This window comes from Sylvia atricapilla, chromosome 1, assembly GCF_009819655.1.
Source record: "Sylvia atricapilla isolate bSylAtr1 chromosome 1, bSylAtr1.pri, whole genome shotgun sequence".
NCBI lineage: Eukaryota > Metazoa > Chordata > Aves > Passeriformes > Sylviidae > Sylvia > Sylvia atricapilla.
The window spans coordinates 67,140,835-67,168,605 of NC_089140.1; the positions used below are offsets into that span (position 1 = coordinate 67,140,835).

General features: G+C 43.5%; 1 protein-coding gene and 1 long non-coding RNA gene across 2 annotated transcripts in view; both read left to right on the plus strand.

The window, feature by feature from the left end:
* Nucleotides 1-1,543: 1,543 nt before the first annotated feature.
* The window catches only part of F13A1 (coagulation factor XIII A chain), a 59,258-nt gene continuing 33,030 nt past the window's right edge, over nt 1,544-27,771 (plus strand). Inside the window, 7 exon segments of the mRNA XM_066325103.1 lie at nt 1,544-1,670; nt 1,673-1,720; nt 1,723-1,751; nt 2,680-2,833; nt 8,375-8,563; nt 20,115-20,366; nt 26,885-27,003. Of these exon segments, the coding sequence (XP_066181200.1) occupies nt 1,559-1,670; nt 1,673-1,720; nt 1,723-1,751; nt 2,680-2,833; nt 8,375-8,563; nt 20,115-20,366; nt 26,885-27,003 (903 nt within the window). The 5' untranslated portion in view covers nt 1,544-1,558.
* LOC136364987 (uncharacterized) lies at nt 5,571-6,295 on the plus strand. Its single transcript, XR_010744240.1, has 2 exons — nt 5,571-5,643; nt 5,764-6,295. It is a non-coding gene; the product is annotated as an uncharacterized lncRNA (long non-coding RNA).

Here is a 27,771-nt window from a genome sequence, read left to right on the forward strand (position 1 = left end):
GGAAAAAAAAGAAAAAAAATAGTAAAATAAAATTGGCAACCAGCCTCCTCCCCCAGAAAGCTCATTGTGTTCCTGCTTGCCAGGGGTGCTGCTTTCCCTCCAGATGGTTACCACAGGGCCCATCTGTGTAAAAGTGAGTCAATGGCAATTGCGGCTCAGGATGTGTGTGGTGGGATCAGGTCTGTCCCCTCAGGGTCCTTGCACTCCTGGGGCAGCAGGACGGGGGAAGGGGAGTCCTTCAGCCAGGTTGTTTTCTGTGCTACAAGCAAAACCATGTTCAGCAGTCTTCTGATACCCTTCAGCTGTAAGAAAGCATAGTGCAATGCTTGTGTGCAGGATGCTGCAGACTGCCCCCAAAACTGCTGCAGCCCCATACTGTGCCTTCACCATCAGCCCCATCAAGCTTCTAATCCCACCAACCACGCCATGCTGGTGCAGCCATGCTGCTCCCAGGTGCCCAGCTTGTATTTCTGACCCACATTCTGCATGTGTCCTGACCTCTGTGGAACTATCTTGCTGTGGTTGGGAAATCCCCAGGGAGGTAGGATAGGGGTCCTGTCTTCAGATGATTTACTTGCTACTTCCCATTACTGATATGTGACCCAGTTCTCTTTTTTTTCTGCCCCCTGGCTTGATTTCAGTGGTGTTTAGCCAATGGAGGTTTGAAGTTTCTCTGGTGCTATGGGGCTGGAAGTCACAGCTGACTGAAAGTCAGTAGAGTTGTCTTCACTGTGCCTCCTTGTTCCTTCACCTGCCCTGCAGCAGGGGCAAGTGCGTGCCCTTGGTGGGTGCCATGTGTGTAAGAGGGGCTCTCTACTGCCCATGCATCTTCTCAGTAGGTGGTTTCTACCTCTGCTGCTAAACAGCTGGCAGAACATAAGCCCGAAGTCTTCCCTGTTCATTGCTTCTTCTCCATGTAGCTCCACTGGCCTGTGGAGTTGTGTCTGACATAGGAGGTGTCACAGTCTCCAGTTACCTTAGAGCTTGATGAAACTGAAGAAAGTAAGAAAAAAAATTGACATGGAGCTTAAAAACTCCCACAAGTTACAGTCCCAGACCTGTCAAGTGATGCACATTTTATCACGGGCAAGAGCTGAAGGTCATTTGACCCAAATATAGCTGTGTGGTGCAAAACACTTCCATTGTCCTGCCCAGCACAAGGTCTCTAGAAAAAGCTGGGCTGTCAATGAGCTCTCCATGTTCATGTGTCCTGCAGTCCTTTGAAAGGACAACTATGAAGACAAAGCAGGGGAACCATCACTCTGCCTGGGAGGACTCCTGAAAACCAGCACCTGCAGCTGCATCAACAGGCTCCCTGAGGCAGACACCATCAAAGACTGGTGACATGGTAAGCATGGCTTCTGGGACCACCTGCCTCAGAAAATCCCCTCCAGTCTCTCATCTCATTTGCTCTTGAGCCATAAGCACTCCTACTTTGTCTCAAAAAGAACTGAAATTCTGATGCCCAAGTTGCTTCCTTAGCACAAACACCCTGAAATGTTGCTGGTGAGCAGAGTTGGGGTAAGAAAGGCAGGGAGGGGAGAGAGGAAGAAAAGACATGCCAGCTGTAGTGGCAGATCCTCCAAGGTGGTGTGGGGAGGACTTGGCAACCCTTTCAGCGTTGTCCTATTGCAACAGGAAGGAGGAGGGTATACAGAGGTTACTTAAAAGCCCCAGATTTTTCCCTGCTTCTATTGCACTGCAGAAATTCTGCAAGGGAGAAGAAAAAAAAAAGACTATCTGAAAAGAAGGTACCATTGATAACTAAAAAAACTTAATTTTAGAGCTTACTTCTATTAAAAAATTGCTACATTTTAAATTGCTGTTTTCAGGGGCTTTGGGAAGAAGTTTTCTTCTCAGTTATTAATATTTTCTTAGAAGGGTTGCATGGCGTTTTCATCGCTACATGCATACACTGAAATAGATGTGAAAGCAGTTTTGAGTGGCTCAAAAAGAAGTCTCTGATCAGCCTACATCTAAGATTTCCCTTAAGGACATTAGGGGGAGAGAAATAAGTGGATAAGTGCTTTTTTCTTTTTCTTTTTTTCCTCCTTTACCCTCCTCTCTCTTTCCCCTTCCCCCTCTTTTTCTCAAAAGTGGATTGTCTGGGTGCAGGAGTTAGCCCTGTAGATATTGGGTGTTTGTGTGCACAGGGACAAAAATACAATTCTCCACTTATCATCCACAGACTGTTGTAGGCTGTAATATTTGGCTTGATTGCAGTATGACTTATAATGTCATTTTTATTAGGAAGAGGTAGTGTGTGATGCACTTTCTGAAAATATAATTTGCTATTTTGGATTCAATAATGCTTTTATGGAGGATGAGAGACTGAAAGAGTTTCCAGTTCTTTTACCTGAAACTTCCTAATGTTTTTAGTGCCCTGCTTCTCCTAGGCAAATACTTCTGTGTTAGACTTCCCTCTCCTTCTCCCGCCCCCTCCTTCTTCTCTTATTCATGTGTTTTGATGAACAAAAATGCCTTCCAATCCTTAGAGAGATATACTTATCATTAGACTGATGTTTTCTGCTTCTCAGGTTTTATTTATGGAAGTCTAAAAATGTGTAGCTCACTGGCACCCCGCATTGCTTTTGGCTTCTCCCATCTTGCACGTGCCGTTCTAGCTCATGTTTACTTTCTTCCTTGCACTCTTTCTTTCATGCTATTACAACTTTTTAGTACAGGATATCTGAAACAATGAGCACCAACGAGGAGAATAAACTTCCTTTGAATGGGAGAAGAGCCATCCCACAAAACTACTCCAATGAGGAAGAAAATGAGGTTCCTGAGATGGAAGCTTTTGGATTGATACCTAGAGGATTTAATCCTAGAGGTACAGTGTACAATTCTATATCTATTTTTACATCTTCCGTACTCTTAACACAGGTCTGTGAACTAAATCCAAACCACTTTTTCCTTACATCTTTCCAACACAGACAGTTTTTCTTGCTACTCATGGGAAAACTTACTGAAACCACCCGTGTGTATGGAAGTGCTCAAATGGGTTATGGGTAGGGAAAGTGAGAAGTAAAGAAGCTGAGGGACCAGTTATCAGCTTGAACTGTGGGACCGGTTAAAAAAAGGCAAGAATGGGTTTTTCCAGCTTGATCACAATCACAGGGTCTCTTCAAGAATCTACTGGCTTCAGGCATGGCTGTTGCAGCATTGGAGTGAAGGGCCAGAAAGAGTCTGTTCTCTTAATGGCCTATCTCATTTATATGGCCTTAAATGTGAAACTGCTGCAAAATGTTGTCTGGCAGGGAAAACTTTTGCTATATATGTTTAGCTCACTCACAAAAAATAACATGAGATTAAAAGGAATATCCATATCATTATTTATTCCCCCTGAAAAACGTTTCAATCATTTGGCTGGGGAAGTAAAAGAGTATCATGGTAGAGAATAGACAAATCAAAGTATGTTCCCAGTGTCAGCTTGTTGGAGTCAACCAGAAATAAAACATATATAAGATCTGGTTTAAAATAAAACAAGATTAACTTCTGAATGACTCGTTAATGAAATGATGTTAATTTTTTTGCCTATTTGAATTAAACAGCAGAACTTGTTGAATGTGGCAGCTCAGGGTTGCTAGATGTAATACTACTCAATGCTCATAGGGGACTTTTCATCCAGAGTTGAAGGAGTGCTTAATAAATGTAGACAAGAATTAATTACTGAATTTCACACATTGGGGAACAGGCAAAGAAATTTTAAGTGACAAGTTGCAAAGCATTATTTCTGTAATTCTAATCATGTGCCTTAACCACACTCCCCTCCCCACACACCCTACCCCACCCCAATCTTAATGCACACACATTTCTTATAGAAGCATTTATTAAAAAAAAAAAAAGCCTGAGCAAACCAACTGGCATGTTAAGACTGCAGACATTTTGCTTCAACCTATTCTGACAACTCTGTAGCTCTGGGGCAAGTGTGTGTGTTTAAATTGTCAAATGCAATGCGGCACAGGTCCTAGCTAGACACTGTTTCAAACCCAACATGCTCACAGGAACTGGAGATGTGTTACTGCGGGATACCTTAGAAAGAATGCAGCCTTTAGCTAAAGCCCACCAGTACCAGGAGAAAGATCCCTGTTGCTTTTTGATGTGCTCCACATCAGGCTCTGAATGAAGTGTGGTGCTTGTGGGCGTCAGCCTCCTGCTTTTCAGAAATGCAGTGGAAACTTAGGAATGCCGGGTCGAGTGAGTTGAGGCAGGAACTCAACATGTGCTTAAGGTAATGCTGTTGTTGAGAAAAAAATCCCTCGTCCAAAGCAAAAGTTTGTGTGTCCATTGGGTAAACCTGGCTATGGGACTGATATGGCCGAAAACAAATCTGTGCAAAAATCCCTCTTTTTGTACAGCTAGATCAGCTCTGGTGTACAATGCTCTCCAATGCTTCTAGCAAAAATATGCAAGGGGTGACCTGAAATCACCTGAAGGGACTGTAGCAGCATCCCTGTTTTGGTGCACATCAGCTGTGATCTAAGCCTGTGGTACCAGCTGATACAAGTGTGGTCCCTGGACATACTGCTTGGGGTAGGATGCTTAAGTCACCTGTCAGACCACGTTAAAGGTTTATTGCCCTATGGAGCTTGACCTGACACTCAGGAGCTGAGCTTGCCCCGGAGCACTCTCAGTGTTGTGCTTGGGGGATAAAATGATTGTCCATGGGCAGAGCAGGAGCAGTGCAATGTGATGAGGCTCTAGACCTCAGAGCACATCCTGGCAGAGAGCTGCTTGTGACACCTTCCCCTTCTCCTGCACACTCCTACACTTCTGGGCTGTCCAGATTTTTCTGTAGTGGTTCCCAGATCTCATGGCCATAACACGCTGAATAAAAGCATCCAAATGCTTTTATCTCTGCTGTTACAAAGGAGGTGTTTTCTAGCCTTTGGACACCTGATATAAACATCTAAACACCTGTGTCTTCACCTGTGTCAGATTGTAGTCGACACAGAGCCATCCAGTGAGTGGAGGTGAGGGCACAGGTTGTCCAGAGAGTTATTGGATGTCAGTCCCATGGTGATCTGTACCCTTCTCTCAGCTCCACTGACTGCAGCAACCAGCCATCAACTGGCCATAATGAGAAGTTACGTACCAGGCTCACATCATTTAGATGCCTAAATTTAACTGAATTCTGCCCTTGATCTGTGCAGTGTAGGAGTCTACAGCTGAGCTAGTCACCCTCGTTTCCTTTGACAGCCAACAGAGAGAAACAGGCATTTTTAGGGTGTGATTCATTTGACCTATTTTAGCTACTACTCTGGGATGAGGTAAGACCCTGTGCTTGCCTAGCTCTCTGCTGACACCCACTTCTACTCGGCTGAATCACAGCCGGGGCGAGCGCGGCGGCTGCCGGGGCCGGCTGCCTTCTCAGCCCGGTCGGCGGGCTGCCTGCTGCTGGAGGAGATGCTCTGAGGGGGACGAAACGGCAAGAAGCCAGTGTCCCCGGGAACATCCCTGCGCCGCGTCCTCCCTCCGGCTCGTCCTGGCCAGCTCATCTCACCACAGTGTGTCGTGAGTGGGCTCGGTGGGAGGACACAGCCCTGTCATCCCACTCTCCCTTGCAGAGTCCGGTGACTCGCTAGGCGTTTGTGCTTCTCCTGCTAGCGGAGCGATGGGCACTTCCTTTGCAAATTCACGGTGTTTTTGTAGTAATTCAAAGCCCTTCCTCTCTGACTGTATGAGGAAACCTGATGTTTGAAGGCCATTATTTTTATTTGAAAAACTGCTCAACCTTGTGCTTATTTATTTCCCTGCAAGCCGAACATTACACAAGCTTTAAGAACGCATCGCACTGTTGCCTCTCGTGCAGCAAACCTGCTTGCACCGACTGAACGACAGACCAGGCTACAGGCAAACCCTCAAGTGGACCTGACCTCAAAGGAGGTCTCGATTGGCCACCTGTGCCTCACAGATGAGCATCGCCTGGAGCTTTCCTTTGGATCACACCCTGGTGCTGGTCTTAGCACATCCCATTACCCTGCACATGTTTTGCTCTTTGTAATTACCATTAGTGTAATTAGCACAGGCTCAGCCATGAGTTATCTTCATCTGGCAAGCTTAACGTACATTTGAACACTGAGACCAAAAATGAAATGTGTTTCTTGCAGATGTGTATGGTTGTGTTCTGGCAAGAGCCATGTAAAGTCCTGTGATAAAATGAAGCAAATGCTGAACTTGAAGCCCAGGGTGGCTTAGCTTTGCAGTTTCTTAAAGGGGCTAACATGCAGAAGGATGGGGTCACTATTGCCTTTTATTACAAATTGGGAGATGAAAATAAAACAAACTCTCAGCTCTGTTTTTATGCCTCCTTGGAATGAGGGATAAGCTGAGGGAGTTTCTTAACGATAGCTTCACTCCTCACAGAACCCCAAAATACACAGCTTTTACATGTAGTGCTTTTGGTCCATGTGGGTTAGAAAAATATAAGGGGAGAGATTCTCCCCTGTCCCTGCTTTATCCCTGCGCGTGTAATTCGATTGAGAGTTTTGTCAGCATTTTTGAGAGAGCATTGGTAAGTTTCGCAAGTAGGGAGGTGAAGACACGCCCTACTTCATAGAAGGGCAATGGGAATGATTTCTGAGCGAAATGTTTCATACAGACATCTGTAGCTTCAGCCAGTGCTAAAGTCAGTGGGTTTTTGCAGAAGTTATTCCAGAAGCCTGGAGAATTGAGCAGAGAATAACAATAACATTGTCATGAGACTTTAAGCCTGACTCAGGCTTGAACAGAATATTCTAGTCTTTTTGCAGATTAGGGTTAGCAGGAAGCAGATGGTTTTGGGTTCAGTTATTCGTGGCTTTTCCATGAAAGGTTCCTTATCATGCTGCACCCTCAGGCATATTCCTTTCCTTGTGTTTCCTAAAAGACATACAATATAGATAGGGATATGAGGGATGATCCAAGCAGGAGTGGGACCTACTCCCATTGTCGTTAGTCCCCTGTCTCCCATTAGCTTTTGCCCAGAGCCCAAGCTGGAGCAGAAGCACCATGCTGACCATGCTTCCCACCCAGAGAAGATGCTGCCTGCAGGGCTCTGCTGCTTGTCCAGAACTGACAAATTAAATAATTGTGCTGAGCTTCTCTGAAAGGGGCCACATTCAGCCCTCAGTGACTTGAATGTCCGACTCATTTACTGAGCACATCATTCTTGCCCACAGTGTGCTTAGCAGAAGGCCAAATTAGCCACCATCACAAGTACACACAGCTCCACCAGCTGCTGTAAATGTGCAGCTCTTTTTTGCCAGGGATGACTTTGGCTCTGTCACTCTAAGCATAAAATGCAGGAATTAACTTGTTTCTAACTGTCAGCACCTGGAAAGACAAGCTGAGAACTGCAAATCTAGCTTTACTCTGCTGTCTCTCTCCTGGTGGTGAGTAGTAATGGTCCTGCTCCTCCTGGCAGAGGTTTCATAATTATGTGCCTAAGCATGTAGGCGAAAGAACAATATCCAGTTCATTTTCATGTGGTTTCTCATAGTGTGAGAAGACTCCCATTGTGCAGATTCATGGTGTGGTACAGTCATGTAGCTTATAGTGAACTGCAAATGCCTGTGGCTATCCCAGTGACACCACACACTGGTCATTTACTGAACAAACTACTTCTAGTTTGCTATAACCCTCTAGACAGCCTGAATTTGAAGGGAGCAAAGCTCTGCCTGTGGATGTTAAAGATACCTACTGCTGCTTGCCTGTAACTCTATGCTGTAATTATATGCTGTAACATTATACATAGTTTTCATAAGAAGACACTAATAGCAGTGGAGGTGTACTGAGAAGCTGAGACAAGACACATGCAGTACACCCAAACCTTATCTAATACAGACAATCCAAGCTCTCAGCTAAATGCAAGATCATTAACTGTCTCTCAGCTCTCAGTACTAGTAGCGTTTTGCAAACAACATATTTAAGTGTCACAAAGCCCCTGTGAATTTGCATTTTACAAATGGGGGGCTGCAAGAAGGGAGACACAGAGCCCCAGCCATCAAAATCCCACTGCTGCTGTGGTAAACTTGTGACAGCAAGGCCCAGACTTGTGGAAAGCCAATGCCAATGGAAAGATGGGTCCAGACTCTCCTTGGGGTCATTCAGCTTCCAACACCTAGCAACCTGCTCTTTCTGCGATTGTTCTCACCATGCACTAGAAGCCTTTCAGCCTCTGTGAAAGTAGCAGGGGGACAGAGAAGTGTCTGTCCATAAGTCTCTTCTCAGCCAAGAGCACGTAAGCCCCAGACACATCCAGCATGTTCCCGTTGCATGGCGTTCCATCCCTGGAGAAGGGGAGGACAGGGCCTCTAATGATGTTGATACCAATTCTGACATTTCAGCACACTGACTCCTTCTCCCTCTGCTCATTTACTTGTCTCTGCAGATTACCTGCGTGTTGTGGATATTAACATGTTCAAGGACCCTCACGAGATCAACAAGCAGGAGCACCACACTGACAAGTACTACAACCCCAAGCTCATAGTGCGTCGAGGACAGGCTTTCCAAATCCAGATTGACTTCAACCGACCCTACACGCCAGAGACAGACCAGTTCTGGCTGGAGTTTTTGATGGGTGAGTGCCTGGCAAAGGCGGTGTCTTATCAGCAAAGCAATAGTCTCTCATAAACAGGGAAACAGCGGAACTTAACACCTGGGTCTTTTCTTGTTATGATTGATAAACAATAAAAACAGGCTTAGCCATGGGCAAGAAAGTGTTTTTCTGAACACAGTTTGAATCCTTTCTTGAGAAAATCAGCAGAATTTCATGTGAGAGAAGAAGGAGCACAATCTGGGGGTTTCTGTTTCATAAGAAGCTGTACTTTTTTGAGCTTTCAAAGTTATATCTGGTTAATGCTGTATGGCAATGCTGAAAGGTAGGCGGAACAGGAAACCTCTTTTGTTAGTGTTTAGGAGATGTAGGGAGGAGTAGTCTGTTGTTTGAGGTAGGAGAAGTGACTGTATGGACTGAGAAAGCAAAGTACTGATTGCAGAAAGAGGGGAAGTTACAACCGGGTGGAAGAACCTTGCAACTTTCCAACCTGCATTTGCAAAAACTTTGTAACAAGAGCTAAAGTTCAGCGATTGTAATTTTGGACCAGAAACAGAAACACAGATTCATAGAATCACTAAGGTTGTAAAAGACCTCTCAGGTCATTGAGTCTACGTGTTAGCCTAGCACTACCATGTTTGCTACCAAACTGTATACCTATGTAGGGGTGGTGATTCCACCACCTCCCTGGCAGCCTGTTCCTGTGCATAGCTACCCTTTCAGTGAAGAGATTTGTGCCAATATCCAACCTAAACCTCCCCTGGTACAGCTTGAGGCTATTTCCTCTTGTTCTACTGCTTGCCACCTGGGAGAAGAGATCAACCCTCTCCTTGCTTACAGCCTCCTTTCAGGCAGCTGTGGAGAGTGATAAGGCCTCCCCTGAGCCTCCTTTTCTCCAGGCTAAACACCCCCAGCTCCCTCAGCCACTCCTCACGGGACTTGTGCTGCAGACCCTTCCCCAGCTCTGCTGCTTTTCTCTGGACATGCTCCAGCACTTCAATGTCTTTGTTGTAGTGAGTGGTCCAGAATTGAACACGTGATTTGAGGTGTGGCTTCACTGACAGACTTACCCAGGATGATATCAGAGACTTTCTTGATTTATTGCTGAAAGAGAAACAGAGCTTTTTTCCTCTCACTACGAAGGCTTCATCAGAGAAGGTCTGATGCAGGTCCTAAGGTACCTGTTGACTCACTGAAGGCACAGGACTCAAGAAGATCATAACTTCACTAGAAGAGGAGAGAACCAAAAGGTTTTCCTGCTAAACTCCAAAGATGGCCCCACCAAATTCTGGTCCCTACAACACAACTCTGGGAAACACCCAGCTTCATCTAGATTGATTTGTGAGTTTCTGTGTTAAGACATCAATATTCCCCTCATAAAGTCTTTAAAGTAGGTTATAATTGATGTTTTAATTTACTTTCCTGTGAGATGCAGATCTGAAATTTGTAACGCTGAGTCTTTTCCATCATTGAATTATGATGATGTGGCCATTTATTAGATTTGTTGCCTTCTAAAGCTAGATGGGCGTTTATCTCTTAAACATATGTGCAGTGAAAATGTTACTGTCTGCACATTTTTTTCATGGGTCTCTTCTTTCTAATTTAAATTAGGGTTGGGAGGCATGTTATGACAGTCCAGTGAACGATTGGCTGAACAGACACAAGTGCCTTTAAAAATTTAATATGCATAAATATCATTAGTTCTTTTGGGATTTAATTAAATTCAAGATTGTTCCCTTAATCTTTATATGTTTAAAACAAACAGCTGTATCAAGAAGACGTGGAAAATGGAACATTTGTTTTTTATTGCATTCTGTGCAGTTTGCATTTGTTTTAGTCAGATATTCTATATTGGAAGAAGGAAATTAACACTTCTTTTGACATTGCACAGTCCGCTTAAGAGAACACATTCACTTATTCTCTTGCTCTTTCCTAACACATCCATCCACAGCTGAGTCTCTAAGTATGGATAAAAATACTCTCATCCTCAGTCATGGTAGGAATGGAGTTAATACAGCCTGAGCCTGGGGAGTCTCTGCAATAAACACAGCTCTGAATGATTCCTTTGGTGCTAGCCTTGAGTGTGTGGTGGAATTCCCTTCCCTCTTCTTCACTGTTGCCGTCCATCCTGTGAAATGGGTGTCCATGTGTCCTGGCTGAAAATTGGTTGCAAATACAAGATAGTGTGCAGTGCTATTGCCCTCCCCTGTTTTTTTCTTCGCTTCTGTGAGCACCACTGCCCTCTTCTTACAAGGACTTTAGCTCACAGGGGTGCAAATGGCAGGTGTTCAAGCTCTTCTTCTGGGAACTGGTCAACACTCAGCACTCTGCAAATGTTTCCTTTTATGAACATGTGGTGAAAATGCAGTGTATTTTTTCTCAGAGGCTAGCAACAGGAAGCAAAACAAAAACAGTCCACAACAGAGAAGGAAAATTCAGAAATTATATGCTTGACTCTTGCTACTTCTCCTTTTAGTGTCAAGTCCAGTGTTTAATGCTGAGAAGAGAAAGGAAAATTCTCTTACTTAGGAAAACAACTGGCTGCTGAATGTCTCAGTGCTGTGCTCTCAAATCTTTTGTCAGGGGGGGATGTGGCCATTTTTACCAATTTCTTTTCAGTTTTTCTTCCTGAAGACCAGGCTCTCATCTCTCCTACTGCCTGAACAGCAGAACCCAGTCCAAAACTCTTGCCCAGACTGCCTGTGAGCAAGGGAGAGAGGCAGACACCTCCAAGCAGACTTTAGCCCTGCTACTTAAAGTGGGATGAACTCTCTTTTGGATGTTTTTTCTTCCTTTATTGACTCTGTCTCATAGACCAGACTCTGACTTTAAGAACACCGAAGGCAGGGAAGGAAAATCCTGCCCTTTGGTACTGTCAGGCAGAAGCTCTCCCTAGGGAGTGGCTCAGACAACAGCCCTGCAGCAGAGGCAGCTTGAGCTCAGAGAAACTTTTTATGCTGAAATGAGTATATCTCCTAGGAATGTGCTGAGTTCGGGAGATTAAAGTGATGGACACATGGAAATATTGGCAGGCTGTTGTAAGATGACCTTTCCAAGGAGCACTCTGTGTGCCTGAGCAAGAGATTTCAAATGGTGCAGCAGAACTGTTGAATAAAATAACTGAGGTTGGAGGGGCCTCTGGAGGTCTCATCTCCAGCCCTTGGTCAAAGCAGGTCCAGCTTCTCCATCATCTCTGCGTCTTTCCCTATGAGCAGGTTCTGAGTATCTCCAAGAGTGCGGATATTTGCCCAAACGATGTAGACCAGGTTGTCCTGAACTGCAGAGTATTTTAAGTGGTTCAAGGTTGTATTCTCATAAGGCCTTGGCTCCCCTTGGAGCTGGAGCTGGGAAAACTTGAAGTCTCCTTTTGCAAGGCTGTGCCTGCAGTGTGGGCTGTTTATACAACAGTGCCTATGAAGCTATTCAGAAGTTATTAGTTCCCAGCTCTGAGAAAGTTCCCAAACTTGACATTAATCCATCACAGAATTTTTATCCATTAAAGACTAATTTTGATCCTGAAAAATGTGACAGTTGTAATGGATTGATCCTGTGGGTGCAGAGAGAACTATTCTATTTCCGTTATTCCCTAAAATTTGCTTTCCTTTCTCTTTTTTTTCTTTTTTCTTTTTTTTTTTTACTCCTATTTTTTCTTCTTTTGCATCATTAAAAAGATGATTAATGAAGCAAGTAAAGCAAGTAGAGACTACTTAATCCTTCTAATTGATAATGAATCAAGGGTACCTGGGACAAATACTTTTCTGTCATGTAAAACTAGATCTGAAACACTCAGAGAACAATCTTTAATTACAATCCTTTTTAATCCACAGTCCATTTAAACACCATTTTCACAGAATTAATGGGTTAAATTGTATAAACAAATATATATGTCTGTAAATATATATATGTGTGTGTGTGTGTGTGTGTATGTGTGTGTGTGTATATGAATATATAAATAATTCACCCCAGTCTCTTGAAGGTCACTTTTACAGACATTCATCTGTGGTAGTTCCTTATGACTGAAGTCGTTCTGGCTTCAACAGACTGCTTTCTGTAGAGTCATCCCTGGTGAAATTGACTGAAGTGCTAACATGTGAATTATTATAATGCAGTTTTGCACATAATCCTTCATTAAATTAGGTCCATAGTTGCCTGCCAAAGTATGGAACACAATGAATGTGCCAAAAATCCACATGAAAAAATATCCACTTATAAAGAGTAATTAGATGTAATTCCAGTTTTTGTGCTGGACCTCAGCCCTGCCTCAGTACCTATGGTTTGAGAGCTGCTCTGTCACCACATATTTCCTTCATTTCTGCCTACTTCTTGGCTTTTACAGGAGGAAAGGTGATCACCACCACTTGGGTGATACTCGTTTTATTGGTCGGGGGTTGTGGTGAAAAAGCCACAAGAGAAGTGCAGACGCTGTGCTTTCATCTAGATCCCCACAGTGGGATTAATACCAGTTTGTTTGGAGCCTCAGTGAACCCAGAGGAGCCAATGAACTCTTTCACCCATCTTGATCTGTCCTGACTCCTCCCTTTGTGGTGATGGGGATATTTTGTCTTCCTCCTCCTTTTCCCACAATGCAAGGTTTAGCCTGGCTGAACATAGCTCCCACACCTGGGACAGCCAGTTTGGTGTGAGTGCTGCAAAGTTTCCACTGCCACTGCTACACTGGCAGGGATTTCTCTGACAAGCATGTGCATGATGAGATGGGCTTATACAGCCTTCAGTCTTGCTTTTAGTAGTAGTTTCCAGGATGTGGCTGTAAATCCTTGAGGGGTTGATGAGTTTATATGGATACATCCTGACTATAATGATGTATTTCCCCACATCCTCATAAATTGCTGTCTATTTGTGTTTTCCTTAAATGGCTTCATAAATCCATATAGATTGGTCTAGCTCTAAATGTTATTATGAACGTTTTATTCATTGATGCACTTCTGGAGCGACCATAAATTCCAGTCCCCCAGGCTACTATCACCTTTCCACACGTGTGCATGTGTGGACACCCACACATCCCTCCATATGCTCTCCTCAGGCTTCTGTAAACCATTGGCTTCTGGCCTGAGATCAGAAGAGAGACTTACTGCTCATTTTTCCACAGTCTTCCCAAGCCAGTTCCACAGGGATAGTCATAAACACATCAAAAAAGCCAAGAACATATGTTAGAGCTGATCCCGTATGGCTTATTTAGGTGACACCAAATTCCCACTTATAGTCAGAGGGATATCTGAGTTCAGCTTAATAACCAGAGGTCCACTTCAGAATGCACACACCAGAATCAATGGAGCTCTTCATACTGTCCTACAGTGTCCATGGCTCTTCCCTGTTTTCACAGCAGAGTTGGGCCAGGAATGATTCCAGGATTATTGAGGTTTTGATAATTTTTTCAGGCAGTAATTCTGCCTCAGTGGGAAGTATTGCTACCTCCGCTGTCACCTGTCCTCCTCAGCAGCTCTGGGGCAGGGCAGGTTGTAGTCAACAGAGGTGCTGGAACATGAGATGTCTTCCAGCATTAGGGATAGGATGTCAAGCTGAGCTCTGATTCTGGGTAAAAGTAGCTCTTCAGAAAACTTTGGACCTTCATGTTTTAGGAGATTTCTAGGCACTTCTAAGAGAACTAACCAGTCTAGAGGATGCACTATATTGGTAGGGAACTCAGTACTGTGAGTTTATTAGATCCTTTTTTCACAAAGAAGCACAAAAATTTGAGCAGAGATAGAGAAACACCTGATGGTCTAAACTTGGAATCTCATTTTGTCACAGAAAAAATAATTTATTAGCAGTGGAGCATATTTCCTAGAGATTGACTCCCAGTAGGTAAGAGACCTGTTTGCCAGCTCTTAGCAAAAAATAAACTTTTCCACTTTCTGAACAAAGGCACTGAGGTACATTTTTCCTCCCTTCTGGAATTCCCAGCTGGGCCCCAGAGGAGCAGAGAGGAGGGAGTCCCTTGAGGTGGTCTATGAATGCAGTATTTAATGCAAAGCAATCTGTATTAGGCTGACTTTTGCACTGCTGCAGCAGCATCAAGCGGCACATAAAATCTGGCTGTATATTTTAGTTGTTTTACTAGCTAAGGTGTGCGGCTCTGATGTGTGTTTTGCAATTGCAAAGTACTCAAAACATTCACTGCTGGGACAGAGTGGCCAGATGTTAGGGATTCATAACTGGGGCCATGAGCACAACTTCTTTCAAGGTATGTGCATTTACTCCATTTCCAAGTTTGCATATAGCACTTCTGAAGGCAATGGAATTTGGGGGTGAGAGGAACCTAGATGAGATGTTAGAGATTTAGAGACTACTGCTTTTAATAAAAAAAGTGGTTTTTTCTTCTTCTTGCTTCCTTTGATTGTTTGGAATTTTATTGGAGCACCTCTCCTGTTTCTTTCTAATTTTACTCCGTGATTTGTGTCCTAAATCCCGTATACTAACACCCATCTCCAAGGCTGCTTGCTATCAAAAGGCTTGCCTCTGCTACACTCTACGGCGGCTGTACTGGTGACTTCCAGCTCAAACTTATTTATCAACATATCACAATTATTATACTTCCATGGATGGTGTTGAGATGGATTTTCTACTCTTTATATGAAAGAGTGTATCTAGATAAAACAAATTAATTTATAGGGAAATTGTTAATTACTGTGTGTAATATATATTCCAAAAGGAGACCAATCACTTGACTTCTGAAAAAGCCAACATTCCAAGGAGAGTTCCTAAAAAGACAAAGACTACTGACATGCAGCTTTGTTCACCTCCTTTTCTTCTGATGTATCCCACTTCCATCAGGAAGGAAATGTCCTGTGAGTCTCCCTAGATCTCTAATCTCTCTGCTATCAAACTTTTTCTCCTCACTGCTGGAAGTAAAGCTCAGTTGTGTAGGACCTATGCAAGAGCACCTGCTGGTCCCTCCAGTGCCTGTGCCAGCAGCACGGCACTAATTCAGCCGTGGTGTTTACAAGCTGTTTAATGCACACACACACAAAGAGCAGTGTGCATGTACACTGGGGTCAAGAGGAAAACTAAACTATGTGTAGCCAGGAGCTTCCAGAGACAGGACAGAGAAGGAAAAGGAACAGAATAATCTGAGCAAGCCCTGGTTCCTGTTAGTCACTTGTAAAAAACAGCAGCACAGTTGGATAACTGGAGGAGGACCTCTCGTGTTTTGACAGCTGAACTCACTGTACCTATCTCTCACCCTCTCTCTGTTGCTGTGAATCCCTCTCTGGTGTGGCAGTTTTACCCAGAATTTAACACAGCTTGCCTCCATGCCTGATGGGCGCAGAGCTGACATGCTAGGGAGGAAAGGCATACGTCGAAAATAACTCACTTTGAATGCATGTGTGTGGCCACAGTTCTGTGTTTTAGATGGCTCATTATTTTGCTGCTACCTAAATAGACTTTGGCAAGTTTTAACAAACGCTGCACTTTGCTCTTTGCCCCTGTAAAGTGTCTATGTGTGACAGGGGTCATCCCACGCATGCCCACAACCACACACACTGCAGTCATTGTGCCTTTTGCCATGTAGATCTTCACTCATGTTTTTAAAATTTATTTTGTGGGTTCCTTTAATAGTGACAGCTGCTACTTTTCTCCTCTTTTCCTGGGTGCCTGGAAACCCCAAGAAGTACAAGTTGAGCTGAGCTGCAACTGAGGGGAGAAGGAACTTTAGGACCCCAGCTTGGTTAGCTACAGAAACCAGAGTGGAATAAGAAAGGATAAAAAGGCATCAAAGGATTGCAGACTTGTTCACTGTAAATCAGGGGAAATAGATTTGTTTATGCCATTAAACTTTCTGTACAAGGCAGGTTTCTATAAAAAGTGATGTCTTCTGGCAGTGTCGTGGTTCAGGACTTAGCACTGAAATGCAGAGGGTTTGAGGCCTGAGAAAGGGGGTCACTGTGAGTTCTCTCCTGTCCTCTCCTGCTTCAAAGGCAGGGCAGTCAGCAGCTTCTATTCAGTACATGATATCTTTGAAGGGGCCTACAAATGAATTCACTCAGTGCAGGAATCTCCAGACTTCATGAGTTCACAGGCTGGATTTTCCCATTTCCATGTGCTGTTACAGTGAGCAGACAGGGACATCCCAACAGCGTGATGTCATGCCAGGACTTTGTCTGTCACAGAGCAATAGGCTGTGAAATGTCCTCGTGTGAGGAGGGCCAGGGCCTCCTACACCCAAAGCAAACGTGAGCACTGGGGAGTGAGACAACCACAAGGAACTGGCTGTGGAGCATGGCTCAGGCTGCCAACTCCTGGAGCAAATCAGAGCTGGAGAGATCCTGAGCCAGCTAATGCTACTGGCATAATGTCAGCACCCTCCTGTCAGCATAAAAAGGGTTTGTCTTGTCTACATGTCCCAGTCCTGACACGAACTCAAACTGCCTCCTGACTCTCTGTGGGTTGGGTTAGCACCAGAGACCCTTCAGAGAGCACTCTGCCAGGCATTCACAGGCTTTTGGTAATGAGTCTTTGGATAGTATTGAATCTTCTTCCTTAGAGAGTCAGCCAGAGAATGAAATCACCACTGCATGTTACTCCAGAGAAAGGGCCAACATTGCAGATATCCCAGCTATGAGCCAAAGTTGGCTCTACTTTTCCACTGCAGCCAGAAATGTCTGCTCAATATGTAGATAAAGGTCAAAAGGCCAAGCTACCCTGAGAGGATTTCCCTACAAAGGTCGATAAACATAGTACTGAGCCTATGTAAGAATTATTTGGCCAGCAACCTTAGCTTGCAATGCCAAAGTTACTCAGCTTTATAGCACTCTAGTATCAAGACAACAGATGTGTGTATATGAGACTAGTGTGGCTGATGCCGTCAGATGTCTAGATGTGTGTTTACAATTCAGCCCCCCGAGCTCCTGACGGAAGTAACAATTCCCTTACTCATTTACACCCTTTATTTTTCCATTTGCATTTTGGTTTGCTTGGTTTTTGGTTTGGTTCGGTTCTATTTCAGAAGATTAGGGAACCTGTCCCCTCCTCAAAGAAAACACTGGAAATTGCTCACTGTGCTCCTGAAGGCTCCGCCCATCTTTCCAAACTTGCTGGTGGATTCAGGATTTATGTAACCATTAGCAAGCACCAAATCATGATTGTCTATCAGGAGCAAGCAGTTCTCTTGTATTTACTATTTATAACACGTGCAAAGTATCCTGACTTCTAGTATATCCATCCCTGCCAAATCTACTATGTCTGCAGAGATGCAGAGCATCCCTGTTGCCCCAGAGCACATTCTCCTCATGGGTGAGCAAGCTAGTACAGTGGCCTCCTGCTCTGTGGGACCAGCTGTGTGGGGTTCTGGGCTGAAAGAACCTTGTGTATTCTCCAATGGCAACTACAGCTGCTCCATTGTCAAGCAAAAGGTATATTAGGGTGTCTTGTGGCTTTGCTTGTTTGGAAGGGAAAATGGAGTTTTGAGTTTTCAGAAGTGAGAATACCAGAGGCTTGGTTCTTTGCCAAAGCTGCTTATGAGGTGCCAGTGGCAGTGGTCCCATAAGGATGTCTTGAAAAGTTTTCATGGCCTCTTTGAGATTCTCTCTGGTTCCTGTAGGCAGATTTTCTGTGAAGTGATTCTGCAGTCTCCCCAGGTACACGTGGCATACACAGACATGGTGGTGCAAAGTCACTGCCAGAGCACAGCTTCTCCTGTCCCCAATAGGCTCCTACACCAAGATGCAGCTTCCAGCAAAGACAAGGATGTCAGTTCCTAACCATGTTAAAATAGTAATCTCTTCCCCCTCCCACCTTTCTGAAGGAGGTACAGGAGGTATTTTTAAAAGTAGCACTTGTTAACGGTTTTCAGGGATATCAGTTCAACTACTTGGTTTGCTCTGCTGCTTTGTTTGCGTGGACTGCTTTTCTTAGAAAAAGATTATGTCAAAACTAGAAGCAAAATATCAACTGTAGAGGCAAGCTGGGTCATACACTGTTGCACTACAAAGAACGAGAATGTGTTCAGCTCCCAGATCTGTTACCTCTATAGCCTCTTCTCTCTACACTGGCTGTCTTTTGATGGCTTATATTTGAAGTGTCCAGTGCTCTATCTTCTAGTGTTTTCTATTGATTTTTCTCTCTTATTCTAGTCCTTTCTTCTTCTGTAGGTCTTTTCCTTCCATTGTGTTCCTCACTGATCTGAATGAGTTTCACGGTTACAGCATCCCTGGCCTGCAGGGCAAAGTGGGCTATTTATGTGCACTGTATATCTGCAAAATGGAAATTCATGTGCTCAGAATAATCTCTTGGATGAAGCACAGTAGCCCCAGATTTCTCAGAAACACAAATGTCGTGGCAGCTTGCAAGTTTCAGATTTAAAGCTGGAGTTGTCCTTTCCCAAACTGTAGCAGTGTTCAGATCTGCGATTATCTCTACATCAGCAGTATAAAAATAAGCAAGCAAGAAAATGAGTTTAATTTTCAAGTTCTTAAATAGTAGGAATGAAAAATATAGAAGTCTGTCCCTCCGTCTGCCATCATTGCTTTTCATTACCCTATTTTTGAATGAGAGAGACTGACTTTCAGCCTAAAATATGAAATGAAGAGTAGATTTGAGAATGAGATAAGGAACTCATCCTTCTCACAAGTGTATCTTCTGTCTATGCTTCTGGTTGGCTTCCAGATTTAGTTTGGCTCTACCTCAGTCTCAAGGGGTGGAGCCTCACACAACTTTGAATCCTGGCACTGTACATGTTTACATGTAGCTATCCATCTAGCTGCTTTTAGAGTTGGCAGAGTAAAATAAGCTTCTCTGGGTTGTGATTTGTTTTACTGTGAAGCAGACTCTCACGTGAGGTACTTTGGAGGTGTGTCATACTTTGGGACCCATTTCTGGTGGAGAAAGATTGGCGATTCAGCCCCAGTGTGGTGGTCTATATTCTGGGCATCTAGAATTGGTTCCCCCTATGTTCATGAAGAGTGGATGCTCAGGGGAAAGCAAGCACTGGATATCTGCACGTGGACTCATTTGTGTTTCCTCCATCTGTGTGGACTTCATGAAATAGTGCTTGGTCTCTGCTTGGCAGTGCAGTAGTGCAGAGAAGTACAGGGTTCTGCTCTGTTAAAAAGTCCCAAAGCTGACATCTGTGCCCAAAAGGGCACTTGTGTGCTAGTGACAAGGGTGGTGGTGCATCTGAACTGGGGAAGGGACTCTTACCTAAACTCCTAAACTTACCAACAGTCTAGATGATGGTGTTGACACCAAGGCAAGGAGCAAGCTGGAGTACACCTTGCTGCATTAGGATAAACAATGTGAGCAAGAAAAGCCTGGATAGACCCTCCTCGTGCTGGCAGGGCTATCTGTGCTCCTAGCAGTGCTCAAGCCAGTGAGACTGGAGATTGCTGGAGTGAGGTGGGTGGGGGTGTGGGCACAGGCTGCTTTCAGGGAGCTGTTGCAGGTGTTTGTGCGGCTGTGCTGTCAAGTTACCAGGCCCTATGAGGGGCAATGAGAGAGTAGGTTATTTTTGCCCACTAAAACCTGCCACCTCCACTGAAAATAAGACAAAAGGACAGAGGACTGCTAGAAAATTAACAAACTGTCAAAGCAAGGTGAACATCTTCACTTCTCTTTCCAGGTCGCTATCCACAGCAAAACAAAGGCACCTACATCCCAATCCCAGTAGGCAATGTGCTAAAACCTGGTCAGTGGGGAGCCAAGATTATCCACAGGGAAAACAACTCCATTCGGCTGTCCATCATGTCCTCTACCACCTGCATCATTGGCAAGTTTCGCTTTTACGTTGCTGTCCTGACTCCCTTTGGCATCCTTCGGACACGCAGGAATACAGCCACCGACACCTACATCTTGTTCAATCCCTGGTGCCAACGTAAGTACCTGGTCGAAGGCTTACACTTTCTGCTGCTGGGCTCATCAGGTTTTGGGTGGGTTGTCCCAGAAATGGGAGCATTGGTACCAAGGAGGTTAGAGACATGTCAGTTTGGGTCTGGAAAATTTACAGTTACTCTGCCAAAAGTCAAGTCTTTCAGGCTGGGGAATAGCCCTGTGTGAGCAGGGCTCCATGCTAGGAACCAATGCCCTATTTTTCGGTCTAAACTCATCAGTTTTATGAGGCCAAGCCTGTGTTTGACAGTTCAGGCTCCATAGTAAACATACCCCAAGGCTTTACTCTGACTTGAATAAGCAACACTGAGAGTCTCCAGTGTGCCTCTGTGTGGCTTAAACAAGTCAATATGGCCATATTTTTTCAGGATTTGGTGTGGGGCAGGATGTGGTGGCATCACATACTCTGTGACTTACATTGCTAATTGCCACATTTGGGATTGAACATCTGCAGTCAAAATATTGCAGGAATTCAATGAACAAGTTGGGTGGAGTCAGCTTGCTGTGGCATCACTGGTGGTGCCTTCCTGCTGCTACATGACATTTGCCCTTGTAACTTCCCTTTTAATGGTGACTAATTAGCAGTGGTGCCCTCTCTGAGGAACAAAACATTTTGCAAATGATCCTTTTTTATAATACAGTGGGTTGAAGAACAATTTGGGCTTTTTTTAAATCTCCCAGCATCCTCAGAAGAAATCAGGCTTTACACTGTCAGGGTTGTATTTTACCCTATGAACTCTGTGTCTGGCTTTCAGGAGACGGCAAGGAGGACCAGAGAGGTCTGACTCAGCCTTCTGACAGGCTGTAGCACTGTCTCAGCTTCCAACACTTGCAAGGCTCCAAGTCACATATATTGCAGTATATTTAGGTCACCAGCTAACTTCAATATTCTTCCTGCTACCCTTCCTTCATCCTTCCATTTGTTTACCACAGTATTTGCATCAAATTATCCTATACCAAACAAGGGCCCTCCTACCAAGTGACAAGTAAGTTTAGTATTATTAGTGGAGCCCATTATTCAGCTGCACTACTGTCAGTACATGGAATGATTTGTGCTGGATTCATTACTCGCCCCTAGTCTGAGGGAACATAAGCAATGATTAGCTTATGCATTATTTAAGAAGATATAGATTAATGCAGAATAAAGAGGAGTTAGTTAAGTGGGGATAGGAGGGAAGGGCAGGGCCAAAGGCCCTGTGAGATACTTCAGAAAACAGTATAAGGTACCTCAGAGCAGTATGCTAACAGTTTGTTCTGAAGGGTGTGCAACAGAAAGAAAGGAAACATTGCCAAAGCTGTGACCCGCTGTGATCAGACAAAACTTCTCAAGGTTTGTTTTGGCATCGTCAGACTCACAGCTTTAGCCAGGGAGGTGCAATTCTCCACTTAAAGGTAGAACACTACTTGGATTTAGTCCTGAGTGTTGTAACAGCCAGCACAGTGACTCTGCAGTTGCTCAGCACATCTTTGGAAATGGATAAACTCCAAGGAAAATCTTCTTAAATTGCCTCAGTTTGCCTCATGATTAGCAGACATCCAGCCAGGGATGCATGCAGGCCTAATGTGGAGACAAGATGTGATATGGGGGGGGTTGCCTACCCCCGCTGTGGTGTGACTGGAACCATACAAGCTGATGTGAGGTGTTAGTCAGAGGGGGAAAAGGGAAAATTGGTCCCTACTTCACACCTTCTTGCCCAGCGACTCTAAGTGCAGACTGATGCACCATTATTCATGGTGTATGGACACTTTGCTCTCCTGTGCCTTCCCTCCCTCACAGCCAAGCTGAATGAGTCCAAAAGCCAGCAAGAGTGAACCCACAAGGGAGCAAGACACACAGCAGTTGCCTCCACTGGCAGGCACTGGCAAGGCTGATGGAAAAAGTCTGCTTTAGGAAAGGAAAAAAATCTCTCTGGGCAGCAAGGACATGTGTGTCCCCAGATCCAGGACAGACAACTTGGGGACCACATTTTCCTCTTCAGCTTACATTTTCAGCCATTTTCTCAATGGCTTCAGGTCCTGTCCCTTGCTGACTACTGTAATTTTCATTTCCTGCTTGTTTCATTTAATGATCCAAATCATTCATTGATTTGGATATATCCTCATTTTTGTTCTTCTTTTACTCCTAGGTAGTTTGAGCTAATTGGCTCCCGTGTCTGTCTTTCCCTTCTCTTGTGTTAGAAAATCAAGGAGTGTTTCTTCATGCTTTATCCTCTGGCTGATTTTTTCTGTGGAATGACAAAAGGGTAGAAAAACTGAGGCAGTTAAAGCATAGAGAAAACAATAGTTTTAAAATCATCTTGGCTTGTTTGCTGGGTTGATAGCTAAGCAGAAAAGTCTGAGTGAAAAGCCTCATTAAAAAGAGAGAAGACTGATGCCAGGAATGAATGGGGATTGTTATAGCAGGGAGCAAAGTATGGGCTCTAGTGCCTGATGCAGCTTTCCGACTCATCATTTTGGAGGAGCATCAATATGTCAGTATGAGCTTTACTTTAAGACAGAGGCATTTGTGCCCTTTCTTATTACTTCTTTTCTCACTACAGCTCAGTTTTGACATATTTTCCCAGACAGGGTGGTGGGTTTTTTTTCCAGCTGCTTTAGAAGAAGTTTGAATACTTTACCAGTCAAACTACAGAGTACTTTGCTTCCAAAATCATCGTATGTTTTTATATATTTTAATCCCTTTAGCTACATTTAAGACTGATAGCCAAGAAAACTTTAGACACAGGGCCTGATTCTCCAAAATTATATACACCAGCCCCAAACACCTGGGAATTCACCTAAATAGTGGATGGAGATTTCAGTAACTCAAGTGAAATTTTCATTACTTAATAAGCAAGGTAAAATCTTTGAGGAGAGGCAGCATCTTTTCTGCAGCCAGATGACATAGTTGGATGAAACACATGTGCTTTTGGGCATGCAGAGCTCTCTTCAGTTCTGGAACAGAAGATACAAATGGCAAGTAGTTAAGGATAACTTCTTGGAATTTAACTAAACTCTTGGCAATATCAGACTACATGAAAGTGGAGAAGAGCTCCTTTGATCTGGATACTGTGAGCTCTTTCCAAGGAGCTGCGAGCTCTTTCCAAGCAGGTGCTGAGTCTCTGCAACTTTCTTCTGGGGAACATTAAGTGCTTATCAGGAAAAGACCTTGTGCTCACTTCTGTTACTTCTCTCACAGGTGGAGGTGCATAGTGTAGCTGAGTAAGTTGCAGACCCTGTGGGCTGAGATGTGCATCTCACTCACCCAAGCCTCATGCAAAGTGGATTACATTTAAGCAATTAAATATATTGCAAGTTTATTGAGTCAGCTGCATATTTCTTCTGCTCTAATGTTCTAATACAGTTGGAGGATTGGTAACATGTGGTTGGTTTAGGACTCGTCTCACATGTTACCAAATACCAGCACTATTCAAGGCAGCATACTGATTGTGATCCTGGGTAGTGTTTTTTGTAGATAACTGCATTTAGTTCTTGCAGCTTGGGGTTTTTCACAACACTGTCCTCTTCCCAACACGAGCCCTGGGGGTTTTGTGGTCCCAGGTCCACAGCCTCACATTCCTGGATTCCTGCAGGAGCGCTTTGGAGGGAAGCTGGGAGCTGAGGGCAAACCTGCTGTTTCCACTTCCACCTGTCTGCTGGTGCTGCTGTGCTCAGCTGTCACTGTCTGCATGAAGAAATGGCTTTTCCAGCACCACAGGGTTGCTGTGCTGAGGTTGAGGTCCCTCCATTCTGGGTAGAGTTCTCTTATGTTGATTCACTTTCCCAAATAGAAAGGGTTACTCTGCACTCCCCATGTCTTTTGCAAGGGATTCCTCACTGGCAGTGCTGTCTTCACGTGAAGTGTATTTTCACCTTACCCAACTTCAAACAGAGTAGCATAGAAGCTAATTTGCTTCTTTGTAGCATTGCTGGTGTCTTAGTAAATTCCCAGGATAAAAGAAGTGAGTAAAAAACCCTCTGAACTGCTAGAGAAAAAGAACAAACAAACCCAGCACATTTCTGTGGAATTCTTCTGTTTGTCAGATGTGAGCCTCCACTTGCACAAAATAATTAGGAGTTTCAGTATGTAGAGCATGTTTAGCATCAAAGTAGTCACAAATGCCTCGTATTTTCTTCTAAACAGTCTCAAGGGTGGTGAAAGCTGTCAAAAATCAAAGCAGCTGGCTTCCCTGTAAAACACAAAAGACCTTTTTACCTTATCAAAAACACAAATATTTAAAATAATCGACAGAGAAGTTAATCAATTTTCATCTGATTTAACAAAGATCATGGAGTCTCAAAATAACATAAGCATCTCAATTGATACCAGCAAGATCAATGTTGATATTTTTAATCCCCAAAAGAAAACAACAGCTGTCAAGAAGGCATATGCACACACTTCACTGAATGTGTAACTGCACAGAAGAAGGTGTGAATTCCCCTTCTTTAAATGAACTCTCTGTACTATTTGTATGGACAGACTTTAATAAAATCCAAAACTCAGTGAGAGAATGCAGATAATCATTCAATGAGCAAATCAGGCAAATCCAGCCTAATGAAACAGAGCCTATGTGATCTGTATCATCTGCGATACTTTTAGTGGGATGTTATACAGAAGTTGTTGGAGCAAAAAAAGTCATGAGATATACAGTTTCATAAATGTGAGAGTCCCTGCTTGCATTAATGGATGCAGCCTTTTCATTCACTGTCAAGTTTGAACACTCTCTTTTACCTTGTAGCCTCTGAATATAGTGAACCCATGATCACCCACTTCGTACCTGGGTGCAGGCTGAGGTTGATTAGGTCATGGGTAGTGAAAAGCTTGTAAACTTCTTAATCATTCAGCCTTTAGAAGCCAGGTGAATACCACTCTACCAAATACAAGAGTGGGTCTCAGACCTGTCTACTTCAGGTAAAACTCCATGAAAGCTGCTGTTCTCTGTTTGCTCCAAGTCATAATTGGCCATCGGAGCCTGTACAGCAACTGCTGTAAAGCATAATGGCAAACACTGATCTCCTCAAGCGCAATACAGGCTACTCGTATTTAACCCCTGCTTCTCTATCATCCTTTGCACACCAGTGTGGATGTCATTTCTGTGTGGTATATTTCTATGTCTATATACATATAAGGGATTATGCCTAGATATATTACATATCTAGGCATAATCCCTTGTGTATATATAGACATAGAAATATAAAAATATCTTGAGGGAAAACAAAACTTCCAGAGGAGTCAGGTGTGTATACTGGCAAAGCCCTTCACCTAGCTGAGGCCAATGTGAGTCTCACAACTGATTTTTTGTTTCTTTGTGAGCTCAGATTTTGTCTTGTTTTTGGCCAAATTGCAGTTTCATGGAGAAGTGAAGAAGCTTTTGAGGATGAGGTTTACAAGAAGGTCCAAATCTGATTTGCATTTCAACAAAACACAACAAATCAGTTGGCTTTTAAAAGCTAAATGATCCTCTAGTAATTTGCAGTGGGATGCTGAAGAAATCTATTATGACAGTAGCGAGTGAAGTTTTGTGCTTGCTCATATCAAACTGTTGGAAATTCCCTTTAGATCGCTATCTGGGACCACAGTACTGATTCCTCCAATTAATTTAATCCTATGCTATTAATTGTTAATGTGTATCTTTTTGTCTCAAAATACAAGCAACAAGCATTGGCATGGGAAAGGAATCTTCAGCTATTGTAGGATCACAGCATCACGACCTGCTTCATCCTTACCATCCTTTCCTGTGAATGTCTGAATGGTTTCACATAATTCAGGGTTCCTTATGAATGTTAATAGTGAGTTCTTCACATACACAAATCATATTTGCAAGTCAGGTGTCCCATGTATATGCTCTTGATTTTTGATATCAGTCCAGTCTAGAATTTAGTCTTTGTATATGTTTTGATAAAGATCTCATCCAGTCTCACCCATGAGAACTTCCATTTCTCACTTGGACACTTGAATTTCTCCTTATATTACCTGGTCAGTCAAGCTATGTGGGGAAGGAGTGCTCCAGTCAATAACTAAAGTACAGAAAAGGCAATCAAACCTTTCTCTTAATACTTTATAAAAACTGTATTCCATTTTTTTAATTCACTCCAGACTTTTCTTTAGATCCCTTGACCTGAGCTGTTTTCTATTAACATTAATAGGTTTAAAATTGTTCTTTGATCTGTTGGTACAGATGCAGAATTGCATCGTGATGCTCCAACTTTTAAATTAGTTTTACACAGCAATCATAAAATTTTTGATAAGATGTGACATTTTAATCATACTTTACAGACCCTGAGAAAACTGGCAGGAGTTGCCAGCACTTTTCTATCTTGCATATTTTTAAGTTGCATATTATATTCCTAACTAGTATCACTACCTCCTTATCCCTGTACTCTGTTGAAGCAGGTAGTGCTTTGTTTGATGGAAGAGGGATACTTTTTATCAAAGATGGATGTATTATATGCTAAGATGTTTTATCTGTCTTATATGACAATTAAACACTTGTACTAATATTTATTTTTGGTAAACTAATGCAGTGGATGCTGTGTACCTGGATGACGAGAAAGAAAGGGAAGAATATGTCCTGAATGATGTTGGTGTTGTATTCCATGGAAACGTCGAAGATGTGAAATCAAGAAGTTGGAGTTACGGGCAGGTGAGCTGTTCAGATCTTCTCTGGCTGCTCCCAGTAGGACAGCAAATGAGTTTAATTGACACCAGACTGTGGTTGAGACTGTGGGCTCTGGAATGCATTATTGGTTTCTCCTTCAGAAAGATAAGGAGTATCATTTTAAAATTGTATGAAGTGGGTATATGCCTAATCCAGAAAAGCAATGCTATAATAGCTGATATTTAAAGACCTTGTTTCAGGGGCATATTTCAGGTACTAAGAGGCTGCCTGTTGGAAGTTATAATCATTAGCTGAGGTTTCCACAGGGCAGAAGTATTTCTGCTGCTGCATTATTGCTGCTTCAGGATCAAATCAATTTACGAAAAGTAGAGTTGTTTGTTTGGGTTTTTTCATTTTTTGACAACAGGTTTTATTGCTTTTTGACTTTTCTTTTTAGCTTTAGCAACTTGGTGGAAATAATTCTGTTCTTCTTGGGGGTCAGATAGTCATAAGTTTCCTGTGACGAACCAGTATTTAATGCCAACATTTTAAATTCTAGGGGAATCTCCCCCTTTTCTGCCTGGACTTGATAACATCAGTCTCCAGTGGTCTCTTGCAGTCTTGGGGAGACACCCTCCACTAGGCTGGAGCGGGGTAAATTGTGCCTTTGATAAATGGACTCATAGAATAATTTGGAGTGGAAAGGATTTTTAAAGATCATCTGGTTCCCCCACCCCATCATGGACATGGACACTTTCCACTAGACCAGATGCTCAGATTCCTGTCCAATCTGTCCAAGAGCATTTCCAGGGA